Source organism: Oncorhynchus nerka, linkage group LG11, assembly GCF_034236695.1.
Source record: "Oncorhynchus nerka isolate Pitt River linkage group LG11, Oner_Uvic_2.0, whole genome shotgun sequence".
Taxonomy (NCBI): domain Eukaryota; kingdom Metazoa; phylum Chordata; class Actinopteri; order Salmoniformes; family Salmonidae; genus Oncorhynchus; species Oncorhynchus nerka.
Window position 1 is genome coordinate 42,899,336 of NC_088406.1, and position 14,433 is coordinate 42,913,768.

At 44.2% G+C, this 14,433-nt stretch overlaps 1 protein-coding gene across 1 annotated transcript in view; it reads right to left on the reverse strand.

Moving 5' to 3' along the window:
- The window catches only part of LOC135573977 (PTB-containing, cubilin and LRP1-interacting protein-like), a 67,007-nt gene that overhangs the window by 50,321 nt on the left and 2,253 nt on the right, over positions 1-14,433 (reverse strand). Inside the window, exon 2 of the mRNA XM_065024547.1 lies at positions 2,780-2,926. Within this exon, the coding sequence (XP_064880619.1) occupies positions 2,780-2,926 (147 nt within the window). The remainder of the gene's footprint in view (positions 1-2,779; positions 2,927-14,433) is intronic.

Genomic DNA, 14,433 nt, shown 5'->3' on the forward strand with positions numbered 1-14,433 from the left:
GAGAGGCCCAATCCCAAATCAACCCCGTACCACCCTAGGCACTTGTTGAGATCTGATTGTACCGTTATGAGCAATATGGTATTAACTTCACCTTGCGCCCATGACAGGCTAGGATGAAGTTTCTCCATATTGTTTATTCTTATCCAAGGCTCTGGGGTTGGGAGAGCAGAGAGCAGGGCAGTGTCTGTGCAGAATCACTGATCTACAAATCACCTCAGGCCAAAATAACTAGGCCTATGTGATCAAGATTAGCAATTTTGTGCCTCCTCTTGCTCAAACTGATCCCTTCAAACACACTGAGAGTCTCCAGTTAGAAAGAGGCTGTGGGTTGGGGGAGGAGAGGGGAACAGTGAGAAAGAGGCTGTGGGTTGGGGGAGGAGAGGGGAACAGTGAGAAAGAGGCTGTGGGTTGGGGGAGGAGAGGGGAACAGTGAGAAAGAGGCTGTGGGTTGGGGGAGGAGAGGGGAACAGTGAGAAATAGCTTTTCATCCCAGCAGCCGTTAGCATTGGCAGGGTGACAGCAGTGGTTGGGTTGGGGTAGGTGGGTGGGTGGGTGGGTAGATGGGTGGGTGGGTGTGTGGGTGGGTGGGTGGGTGGGTGGTTGCTAGGGCTGGGAATTGCCAGGGACCTCACGATACGATATTTTCACAATACGATACAATATGATATGTATTGCGATTCTCACAATTCTAAATTTATTGCAATTCGATACTGTGGTTTTATTTTGATGTTCCAAACATATTGCTCACCATATGTCTTCTGCAGAGGGACAAGAGAGAGCCATAAGAAAATGAGGTTGGATCAGTCATGGAAATAAAAGTGCTGAAAAATATAACTATCGATTTAAAATATATATATTATTAACTGTTTCTCTCTATCTGGAAATAAACAAGAGGGTGGGTACTTGGAGGGGGAAACCTGGCGCAATCACTGACAGACCAGCTATCTCACACACTGACTGACTGGCTGGCTGACTGTCTGACTGACTGGCTGGCTGACTGTCTGACTGACTGGCTGGCTGACTGTCATGCGGAAACACATATAAACGCACACACTCAATGCCGAAATAACCAAATATGCACAAACACAGTGAGCACACAAGCCTGCACCAGACTGCATACACATACACACTTACACACCTCCAATGCAACTGTTAGTATTAAAATCCCCACCCCTCTAAAAATCCTACTTCTGTAGCTGTGGAAATCACCTCTTCTCTCCTCTGCTTTCCTATTCAAACTGAAAGCCCTGGAAAAGCACAGAGTCAGGGTGAGTAAGTAAAAAAAAATAAAAAATATATATTGTAGCTGACATTCTCCGACAAATAGATGTAGTGGTATCCATGGCAACTAAACCAAGCTCTCTCACAGCTACCTTGAAAGGAGCGATGTCTGAGGCGAGAGGAAAAGGAAGGGGGACTGTGTGTGTGTGTGCATGCATGCGTGTATACTACAGACGTAGTAAACAGGCAGATTTCAGACGTTACTAGTTCACACTGGATAGAGAGGTCCACTGAGGAGCTTCAACTGATCAGCTTCAACCTCACAATTCAGCAGAGGACAGATGTCTGGAAAAAATATAGGCATGCACATACACCCAGGGCTAGGCTAGCCTGGCACTGGCAGCGCAACACAAGCTAGAGACCAAAACCCCAGTCAGTATGTGAGTCCCAAATAGCACCCTGTTCCCTTTATAGTGCACTACTTTTGAACAAAGCCTCAAAAGCAGTGCAAAATATAATAAACAGGGTGTAATTTTGGATGGAGACTGTCAGTTTCCCATTGGCTGTGCTGAGCCCCAGACCCAAAGACCCAAAGCCCCACTGTTCTCTTCTGTCCTGCCAGAGAGTTATAAAGGATGGCTGGTTGGGTTTCAGCGGAACATTTTCACAGGTGTTCTGGAACAAGTCGTGTCCCGACAGAGATCAGCACCTCTGCACTAAATAGTGTCTGCTCTTCTAATCAGTCAGTCATGTGATCTCCATCTGCACCCCTCTTAATCTTTCTACTAGCACATAGCATAGCTGGTCACTCAAATAGAATAGAGCTTCATTGTCCATTGTGAAACGTCAAGTTGGCTTTTGGCTGTGTGTGTTCTGTGTGTTGTGATTGAATGAGTTAGATCATAAGTGAGCCAGTGGATTGGTGTGTATTTATATTCAAAGCCTTGTCCAAATGAGCTGATGTGAAAGCCTTAACAAGCCTGCCAAACATCTTCCACCATCTCACCCACAAATGCACACACACACAACTGGAAGTTGCCTCAGTTACAACCAACATAACACCCTGTGCCCCTTCCCCAGTCTCCTGGGTTCCCCCTGCTGGTACGTACGTATGCAGGCACGTACGCACGCATGCACACGCACACACACACACACACACACACACACACACACACACGCACACACACACACACACACACACAAGTATTGTCTGTAATAATAGAATGTGTTTTTTGAACCTGCAGGCCTGTTTCTGTTTGTTTTAGGTTGAACACAGAGAATAGACTTTAACTCAGGCAGCTTGCAGGATAAAGATCTAAATTAGACAGTTATCACAGCTAGGCAAACACACACACAACACTGATAGAAGACACGTGCCCATAACACACACCTACGATACGTGCCAGGATTATAGTTCTAACACAAGCCCATTGTTCTTACCAGTGTGTGTGTGTGTGTGTGTGTGTGTGTGTGTGTGTGTGTGTGTGTGTGTGTGTGTGTGTGTGTGTGTGTGTGTGTGTGTGTGTGTGTGTGCGTGCGTGCGTGTGCGTGTGTGTACCTTGTAGCCGTTATGGGTGTTTTTCTTTATGAGTGGGGTGGTAGAGCACAACTCGATGGCCTCCGGCTCGTGGAATATCACCGTGGGCAACGGCTCCTTCCTCAGTGTCAGCACGTTCAGCTTGGTCTTCAGCATCGTCTGGAAGTGCTGAGGGACATAAAGTCATGGTCAATCAATCAACCAATCAAGAAATAATTAAATATGCCCATCCATCCATCCTTCCATCCAACCCACCCACCCAACCACAACATTCTTAGTTCCCACATTCCTAGTACTTTCTATTCAGATGAAATTGCGCGAGTCATGATTTAATTAGCCTGCTCGGTTTTGTTAGGCTTTTTCAAGGAAACCCAGAAATTCCACAATCCAATTCCCTGCTCTGTAGGTGGGAGACCAGAGCAAACATGTGGTTCTGGTCGGCCTTACAAAACCCCAGATTCCAGTTTGGGACGAGGCGGCGTGGTTCTCATCTCCTGTTCTGACGGACACTTCACATATAGAGAGAGAGAGAGCGAGAAGGTCCCTCATCTGCTGTCCACATTTCAGCTGAAGAACAGGAGAAGAGGGACTGTCACCCCAAACCAAAGTAAAGCCACTGTGACAGGCCATCTAAAACCAAGCACAGTTACTGCTCATCCTCCTAAAAGACCCCACTACATCTCCATCATACAACCCAAACTCCACCTGTGGGAGAGGAGAGGAGGTTTGACAGAGACGAGACAAGGAGGAAAGATGATGAGGAGAGAAAAACAGGAGAAAAGAAGAAGAGACTAAAGGAGAAGAAGAGGAGAGGCAGTTTTGAAACTAAAGCCACGTGTGTGAACGCTCGCTGACCTCCGCGTCAGCACTTTATGGCTTCCTGACAGTGCTCCACATTCCTGTGGTCAGCCCGGATTGGAGGGGGTCTCTCAAGGCACCGTGCGGAAATAAAACTGGATTTCTATTCATAATATTTTCATTATTTTATTATTCCTCTGGATTAAAAAATAGCCGCATCGAGTTACAAATATTATTGATTCTATTTGGGTTGGGGATGAGGAGGAGGAGTTTCTGATTCTGGAACCAAGGAATAGACATTGATCCCCAATACTGGTTGTTCTCTGTCTGTCTGTCTGTCTGTCTGTCTGTCTGTCTGTCTGTCTGTCTGTCTGTCTGTCTGTCTGTCTGTCTGTCTGTCTGTCTGTCTGTCTGTCTGTCTGTCTGTCTGTCTGTCTGTCTGTCTGTCTGTCTGTCTCTCTCTCTCCCTCTCTCTCTCTCTCTCTCTGTCTTCTCTCATTCCCTCATCTTTCTTTAACTCTGTCTCTACACTCTACCTCTCTTACTCTCCTACCCTCTTTTTCTACCTCTCTCCACTCTCTCTCCCCCCCTCTCTCTCTCTTTCCCTCTCTCTCTACATCTCCCTACTCTCTCTCTCTATCTACTCATCCCTCCCTCCATCTATCTCTCTCTCTCTGACACAGCAGGCTCTGTCTGTACAGTCTGGTCTTCATCTAGCCCATTCACTGACTTCTTTAGACATGTGTTTTTAAAAGGTACGCCACATTCTCAGTAACAGCCCATTTTCCTTGTAAACACTGGTATACATTTCACGCGTGAGCGAGGCACGTGACTTTTCCCAAATAACTTTTGGCTGAATGTTATGGATTGGGAGAGAGCATTTGAAAATAGAGGGGAGTAGACATTTTACACCGTTTAGAAGTGACCATTCGCCTGTGAGAGGAGGAGGATTCTATAGCTCTGTGGGAGATGAGAGGAGACACAGTACAGGATCTTTCTGCTATTGAAATCCTTGGCCAGGCTGCCTAAGTGTAAAAAAAATAAAAAATGTTTTGATGTAGAAAGAAACTGACAAAATGTAAATTGACAAACACTAAACAGTGTTCAGGTTGGCCTAGATTGCCTCTAGAGAGTGTGTGTGTGTGTGTGTGTGTGTGTGTGTGTGTGTGTGTGTGTGTGTGTGTGTGTGTGTGTGTGTGTGTGTGTGTGTGTGTGTGTGTGTTGTGTGTGTGTGTGTGTGTGTGTGTGTGTGTGTGTGTGTGTGTGTGTGTGTGTGTGTGTGTGTGTGTGTGTGTGTGTGTGTGTGTGTGTGTGTGTGTGTGTGTGTGTGTGTGTGTGCGTGTGTCAACTATGATATGTGTCTGTACGCACGAGCATGTGTGCGCACGTGCGTCGACTGCGTCTATAGTTCACAGGTAACAGATGGGACGGTACACTCCCAGCCCTCAGGGAGATTTTCTGCTGGAGTCGGCAGGCTCTCAGGTCAATCATAGAGTAAGCCACAGTACAACAACCCACTGACATGGCAGAGACACTGATTACAGGGGTTATACATAGGCTTGGGCGGTATACCGTATATACCGCTTCCCGGGATATTTGGAAACAGCCACGGGATTGTTTTCCAATGTCGTCAATACTATTGAAACTATTTCTTTGAAATGTAGTAGCTACTTTTTAAGTAAATACCTGCAGTCAACTTGTGCAATACGTTAGGAAATAAAGAAGACTGCGTTCTTCATTTCACCTGTCACATGATTATTTATTATGAAGTTTACCGGTAGTCCCAGTCACATGGTGTTTGTTTACAAGCGCACAACAAACGAGAGACCGGAGCCTTGTGAGTCACTCACTGTTGAGCAGCATGTGCCAGGTGATCTAGTTAAATTATGGAATTCACAACTCAATGTTTGTTTAGCTTCTTGCTAAATCAAGCTTTGCTTGGTAACAAGACCCTTGCTGTTTAAAATTAGTTTTGTGCGTGCAGCAAACTGTGAGTAGCATTTTTGCAGACAACTTCTATAACTTTATGAGCTGGGATGTATAAAATGTTCGCAATGCGCTCATTAGCATTTAGTTAGCATTCTCTTTGGGATTTTACATGTACTTGTTAGCGTTGCTAAGCTTCTGATCTCAGATGCTCAGTGGGGTTTTAAAATAGAGGCCCTTCTGTTCAGTGCCGGTATTATTATTTTTTTAAGGGGTGGATCAGCTTTAATATTGCGGAAAGAATGTTGCTTCCATCAATGTAATTGTCTGCATAATTTCCAATACCCAATTTTTTGGGGGGGGTAAATATATATATCCATACACGCACGCATGCATACATACATATACACATATATACATACACATACCTATAGAGACATACACACTTTTTTTAAGAATATACCTTTATTATTATTCCCCGCAAACCCTACCGCCGATCCCCCAATTGGAGTAAACTAACACTTCGGCTTTCACCTTCAATTTATACATCTTATTAACATTTTACAGACACAGTCTATTTTACAATAGTTATTTTTTGTTTGTTTCTAGTCCTTCCTCTATTTCTGATGTCCATCCAGTTTGATTTCTATTTGTAACTGTGCTATTTCACAAAAGTTCTGAACCTATATACATTTGCCGGTACATTCAGAAAGTATTCAGACCCCTTGACATTTTCCACATTTTGCTACATTACAGCCTTATTTTTCCTCATCAATCTACATCATATATCCCATAACGACAAAGCAAAAAAAAAGGTTATTAGAAATGTTTGTAAATGTATTACAAATTAAAAACTGAAATACCTTATTTACAGTTCAGGTGCATCCTGTTAACATTGATCATCCTTGAGATGTTTCTACAACTTGATTGGTTGGACATGATTTGGAAAGGCACACACAGTTGACAGTGCATGTCAGAGAAAATCTCAAGCCATGAGGTTGAAGGAATTGTCCGTAGTTCTGGGACAGGATTATGTAGAGGTACAGATCTGGGGAAGGGTACCAAAAAATGTCTGAAGCATCGAAGGTCCCCAAGAACACAGCGACCTCCATCATTCTTAAATGGAAGAAGCTTCGAACCAAGACTCTTCCTAGAGCTGGCCGCCCGGCCAAACTGAGCAATCAGGGTAGAAGGGCAATGTTCAGGGAGGTGACCAAGAACCCGAGCTCCAAAGTTCCTCTGTGGAAATGGGAGAACCTTCCAGAAGGACAACCATCTCCTTAGCACTCCACCAATCAGGCCTTTCTGGTAGAGTGGGCAGACAGAAGCCACTCCTCAGTAAAAGGCACATGACAACCCGCTTGGATTTTGCCAAAAGCCACCTAAAGAACTCAGACCATGAGAAAAAAGACTCTCTGGTCTGATGAAACTAGGATTGAACTCTTTGGCCTGAATGCCAAGTGTCACGTCTGGAGGAAACTTGACACCATCCCTATGGTGAAGCATGGTGGTGGCAGTATCATGCTGTGGGGATGTTATTCAGTGGCAGGGACTGGGAGACTAGTCAGGTTTGAGGGAAAGATGAATGAAGCAAAGTACAGAGAGATCCTTGATGAAAACATGCTCCAGAGCGCTCAGGACCTCAAACTGGGGCGAAGGTTCACCTTCCAACAGAACAACGACCCTAAGCACACAGTCAAGACAATGCAGGAGCGACTTCGGGACAGGTCTCTGAATGTCCTTGAGTGGCCCATCCAGAGCCCGGACTTGAACCCGATTGAACATCTCTGGAGAGACCTGAAAATAGCTGTGCAGCAACGCTCCCCTTTCAACCTGACAGAGCTTGAGATGATCTGCAGAGAAGAATGGTAGAAACTCCCCAAATACAGGTGTGCCAAGCTTGTAGCGTCATGCCCAAGGACACGAGGCTGTAATCACTTTGTTATGGTGCTTTAACAAAGTACTGAGTAAAGGGTCTGAATACTTACGTAAAATGTTTTTAGATATATTTATATATATATGTATATCTAAAAACACTCTACTATTTATATATATATATATATATATATATATAGTTGAAGTCGTAAGTTTACATCCACCTTAGCCAGATACATTTAAACTCAGTTTGTCACAATTCCTGACATGTAATCCTATTAAAAATTCCCTGTCTTAGGTCATTTAGGATCACCACTTTATTTTAACAATGTGAAATGTCAGAATAATAGTAGAGAGAATTATTTATTTCAGCTTTTATTTATTTCATCACATTCGCAGCGGGTCGGCAGTTTACATACACTCAATAGGTATTTGGTAGCATTGCCTTTAAATTGTTTAAACGTGGGTCAACAGTCTCAGGTAGCCTTCCACAAGCTTCCCACAATAAGCTGGGTGAATTTTGGCCCTTTCCTCCTGACAGCTGGTGTAACCAAGTCAGGTTTGTAGGCCTCCTTGTTCGCACACGCTTTTTCAGTTCTGCCAACAAATTTTCTATAGGATTGAGGTCAGGGCTTTGTGATGACCACTCCAATACCTTGACTTTGTTTTCCTTAAACCATTTTGCCACAACTTTGGAAGTATGATTGGGGTCATTGTCCATTTGGAAGACCCATTTGCGACCAAGCTTTCACTTCCTGACTAATGTCTTGAGATGTTGCTGTAATATATCAACATCATTTCCTTCCTCATAACGCCATCTATTTAGTGAAGTGCATCAGTCCCTGCTGCAGCAAAGCACCCCTACAATATGATGCTGCCACACCCGTGCTTCACGTTTGGGATGGTGCTCTTCGGCTTGCAAGCCTCCCCCTTTTTCCTCCAAACATAACGATGGTCATTATGGCCAAACAGTTCTATTTTTATTTAATCAGATCAGAGGACATTTCTCCAAAATGTACGATCTTTGTCCCCATGTGTAGTTGCAAACCGTAGTCTGACTTTTCGCTTTACTGTGGATATAGATACTTTTGTACCCGTTTCCTCCAGCATCTTCACAAGGTCCTTTGCTGTTGTTCTGGGATTGACTTGCACTTTTCGCACCAAAGTACATTCATCTCTAGGAGACAGAACGTGTCACGTTCCAGATCGTTATGACGGCAGCGTGGTCCCATGGTGTTCATACTTGCGTAGTATTGTTTGTACAGATGAACGTGGTACCTTCAGGCGTTTGGAAATTGCTCCCAAGGATGAAACAGACTTGGCTGATTTCCCATGATGTCAAGCAAAGGCACTGAGTTTGAAGAGGGCTTTGAAATACATCCACAGGTACACCTCCAATTGACTCAAAATTATATCAATTAGCATATCAGAAGCTTCTAAAGCCATGACATCATTTTCTGGAATTTTCCAAGCTGTTTAAAGGCACAGTCAGCTTAGTGTATGTAAACTTCTGACCCACTGGAATTGTGATATAATTAATATAGATAATTATAAGTTAAATAATCTGTCTGTAAACAATTGTTGGAAAAATTACTTGTGTCATTGTCACGTTCGTCATAAAGAGGAGACCAAGGCGCAGCGTGATAAGAATACATTCTTCTTTTATTACACAAAGAACAACTAACAAACTAACAAACTAACAAACTAACAAACTAACAAACTAACAAACTAACAAACTAACAAACTAACAAACTAACAAACTACACGAGTGCTGACAGGCAACTACACATAGACAATAACCCACAAAACCAAAGTTGAAAATGGCAACCTAAATAGGATCCCCAATCAGACACAACGATAAACAGCTGTCTCTGATTGGGAACCAATTCAGGCCACCATAGACCTACATATACCTAGACATACTAAAACCCAATAGATATACAAATACCCTTGACAGGACAAAAACACCTAGACAATACAAAAACTAAACCAGCCACCCTTGTCACACCCTGACCTAACCAAAATAATAAAGAAAACAAAGATAACTAAGGTCAGGGCATGACAGTCATGCACAAAGTAGACGTCCGACTTGCCAAACTAGAGTTTGTTAATTAACAAGACATTTGTGGAGTGTTAAATGACTCCAACCTAAGTGTATGTAAACTTCCGATTTCAACTGTATGTATATATATATATATATAAACTTTAAAGAAAAAGAAACATCCTCTCACTGTAAACTGTTGTTATTGTGTAAATATTTGTATGGCCATAACAAGATTCAACAACTGAACAAGTTCAACAGACATGTGACCAACAGAAATAGAATAATGTGTCCCTGAACAAAGGGGGGAGTCAAAATCAACAGTAACAGTCTGTATCTGGTGTGGCCACCAGCTGCATTAAGTACTGCAGTGCATCTCCTCCTCATGGACCGCAGCAGATTTGCCAGTTCTTGCTGTGAGATGTTACACCACTCTCCCACCAAGGCACTTGCAGGTTCCCGGACATTTTGGGGGGAATGGCCCTATCCCTCACCCTCCAATCCAACAGGTCCCAGACGTGCTCAATGGGATTGAGATCCGGGCTCTTCGCTGGCAATGGCAGAACACTGACATTCCTGTCTTGCAGGAAATCACGCACAGAACGAGTAGTATGGCTGGTGGCATTGTCATGCTGGATGTCAGGATGAGTCTGCAGAAAGGGTACTACATGAGGAAGGAGGATGCCTTCCCTGTAACGCACAGCGTTTGAGATTGCCTGCAATGACAACAAGCCCAGTCCGATGATGCTGGGACACACCGCCCCAGACCATGATGGACCCTCCACCTCCAAATCGATCCCGCTCCAGAGTTCAGGCCTCGGTGTAACGCTCATTCCTTTCATGGATAAAAGTGAATCCGACCATCACCTCTGGTGAGACAAAACCACAACTCGTCAGTGAAGAGCACTTTTTGCCAATCCTGTCTGGTCCAGCGACGGTGGATTTGTGCCCATAGGCGACGTTGTTGCCGGCGATGTCTGGTGAGGACCTGCCTTACAACAGGCCTACAAGCACTCAGTCCAACCTCTCTCAGCCTATTGCGGACAGTCTGAGCACTGATTGAGGGATTCTGGTGTAATTTGGGCAGTTGTTGTTGCCATCCTGTACTTGTCCCGCAGGTGTTATGTTCGGATGTACCGATCCTGTGCAGGTGTTGTTACACGTGGTCTGCCACTGCGAGGATGATCGGCTGTCCGTCCTGTCTCCCTGTAGCGCTGTCTTAGGCGTCTCACAGTACGGACATTACAATTTATTGCCCTTGCCACATTCGTTCACGTAGATGAGCAGGGACCCTGGGCATCTTTTTTTTCAGAGTCAGTAGAAGGGCCTCTTTAGTGTCCTAACTTTTCATAACTGTGACCTTAATTGCCTACCGTCTGTAAGCTGTTAGTGTCTTAATGACCATTCCACAGGTGCATGTTCATTAATTGTTTTTGGTTCATTGAACAAGCATTGGAAACAGTGTTGAAACCCTTTACAATGAAGATCTGTGAAGTTATTTGGATTTTTACGAATTATCTTTGAAAGACAGGGTCCTGAAAAAGGGCCGTTTCTTTTTTTGCAGAGTTTATATATAAAAAGTCAAGGGGTCTGAATACTTTCCGAATGTACTGTAGCATTTAATGGAACTGAACCCAAAACTTTCCACTAGACGCACACACGAAGAGTCACAGACACACACACCCACACATAGACACACACCCAGTCTGAAGATGAAAGAGCAGTGTGGAGCACACAAACAGATATTTGAGAGCTGGGCTGGTGTATGTTGGCGTTAGGGCGAGACAGTGGGCCATCTCAGCTTGGTCTCAGACTGTTATCAGACCATCTCTCTCTCTCTCATTCTGGCTGGCTGGCCAGACACTCACATAAACCAGCATCAGCCTTGGCCCCTCAACTCACTACGACACACACACACACACACACACATTTACTCCATCTGCAGCGTGACCAAGGCTTTAAAAACTCAGCTAGAGCAGCTGAGGACAGGTAGTCAGGAAGCCACCCACGCCCATCCAGTGGTTAGCTTCCAAACCACAAGTGGAACCCCTCTCCCCTAGCATGGTATGAGCCAGCCGTATCACCCTGGACCTGTGTTAAAGGCCTCCGCCTCTGATCCTGGACCAGTTTATGAGTGGAACCACCACGTTTCACAAGCATCTGAGAGGGCTAAATCCAGAGAGGACTGTGGGAGGTCCTGCGCCCTGATTGGTGGCTTGATTCTGTGGGAGGTGGGCTGTCGTCACTCTAATTGGTGGGTCAATGGTGTTGTGGGAGGTGGACATTGACAGAAGCCAACCACAGACCCCATCCGGCTGGCCGTAAAAACATTGTCAACTCTCTGACGTAAATAACCACAGTTAACCTGCCCCCGCATATACAATGATACAGTAAACACAACACATTAACTACCCTGACGGAGACAATACGCATGCTATAGTCAGTGTTCAATTCAATAAATAAACAATGACACCTATAAAACAACAGTTAAACAGTCGATTGGAAATGGGCTGTGGTAGTGTCGTGGTATAATTTGGGTAACAACCCATTGGACCCTTTAACTTAAATGTATTATCCACAAATGCAGTGTGGTGAACTGATGATGCCTTTGCTTTTGGCTTCAGAAAAGAGACCAAGGCCTTAAGGCAGGAATAGTGTCAGCCTTTGTCAATAGATACAGTGCCCTCTGTAATTATTTTTTCATCTTTTGGCTCTATACTTGAAATCAAACAATGACTATGAAGTTAAAAGGCTGACTGTCAGTTTTAATTTGAGGGTATTGACTACATCAAGCTTGTGACTCTATAAATTAGTTGGATGCAATAGCTATTTGTTTTGGGGGTATGCTATTGTGCGTTTGTAACTTTTTCACTATGTCATTATTCATGATTCATTTCAGGATTATCCGTTATCCTGGTATGTACAAAAACTTCTGTAATTTCTAAACAATTCACCTGATATGGATGATAATACCCTCAAATTAAAGCTGACAGTCTGCACTTCAAATCCAAAGTTTTGGAGTATAGAGCCACTGTACCAATAATTACGGAAGGCACTGTTGTTGAATCCACATGGAGAAGCTTGTTTCTCTCACAACTTCCTCCTTCCAGCAGAGCAAAGGCCTGACCAACCCAACCCTGACCACAGGAGCCCCAAACAGACAGACCTAGTGGTGCTTCTGACCATGAGTGACCTCAAACAGGCCCGGAAGCTGAACACATTTCTGCACTGTGAGGATCCAGACATTATGTCTGCTCAGCCAATTTCTCATGTCAAATAAAATGGGAATGTAGTCAATGTACAAAATGAAAACTATGAAAGCACTGTTGGCAGTGAGAGGTGCTGAGTAAGAGGAACGTATGTATATACATGGGGAGATGGTTGTGAGCAAAGTGTGTGTGTGTGTGTGTGTGTGTGTGTGTGTGTGTGTGTGTGTGTGTGTGTGTGTGTGTGTGTGTGTGTGTGTGTGTGTGTGTGTGTGTGTGTGTGTGCCTGCGTGAGCACAGATCGGCACAGCACACATTGTGAAATCAGTTGAAAATCGCTGAGCAAAACCAGGGAGAGAGGGGGCTCTTGAAACTGATTCTTCAGGGGGATGTGTTAGGAGAGGAATGAGGGGACGGGGGAAGAGAAGAGGAAGTAGACAATGATGCATGATACATCCTGTGTTGCAACACAGAAGTCTAACATTGGACAAAAATATGTCTTAATATGGGACATTTAAAGCTGTTGGTACCACGGGGGCCATTTTGTTGACACAAACACAATGTCATGTTGTTTATGTTTCATCATCCCTCTCTCCATCTGACACATACAGCAGATTCTTAATACCAGCCTGAAAAAGTGTCTGCTCTAACATTGGCCCATATCTCTTCTTCCTGTAGCAAGACACTGCACGTTACCATGGCATTAGAAGTGAGAAGAAAGAAAAAGAAGGAGGATACCATGGTAACGACGAGCAAAACAGCCAAATACAACATTCTCGGATGTATAGGATACATGACAAACGGGCTATAGCGACTGATCAGTGCAGCAGCGAGCCATCGAGCGTCACCATGGCAACAGTTCAGTGGTGAGTCGCTGAGAGAACCAGAAATGTCTGTCACTTTAATGGTGAGAAACTACTGTAACTAGGCCTCTTTTTTACCAGAACCTTCATTCTTACTGGGTCTATTAATATCATTCAGATACAGAACTAAACGACAACTAAGCATCGTTAGGGGCACAGGGTCACATGACAAGGGGCATTAGTGCGCATGCAGCTAGGCAGCGAGCTGGAACAGCCCCATTACCATGTGATAAATGGCTCTCCCTCAGAACCATATGTCATCTCAGTACTTTCCCTGGGGACATGATTGATCACAGGGCCGAGGTATGGAGAGCTGAGGCCCGCCACTCAATGCTCGGTAAGCTGGGACAGGCTCCATCAGTCAACCCAGCATATGGAGTATGGAGATCAGCATCAGAACACATGCAGGCCAGGCCACGTTGTTAGTACCACTACGCTTTAATGAACAGATCAGGGGATGCCAGACTGAATCTGAAAACCAACCTAAGCCTCCAAAAATATTTTTGAGACATGCTTAAATAGGCACTTTGGTCACATTACACCAATATTTTGTGAGCAAAAGATGAAGGGGGTTAGCACTTGGGAGGCCCCTATGAAAATGAATGATTGATTTTAACAGTCTGTACATTCACGAAGACAAACATAATTGTGCAGAAGTAGAGGTTAAGTGTATAGGTCCTTATGGACATCAGAACATGTGATGGGAATAAATTGGTCCTTTCTGGTCTGGTGGCTGGTGTAAGGTGTAATTACTCAATAATTACAATGTAATAAACCTCTTAGTGTAGTAGTATTTCACGGTGTGCAGTTGTAAAATATGTAGATAGCATCGCTTAAAACTATTTACCCAAGTTTACTATGAGATTCAATCATCTTGATGCCTGGGCAAGCACTGTGAGAGGGATTGTGCAAGTTCATTTGGCAAAGTAGTCGACCCAACATCTGGATAGCATTACAGGAAACGTG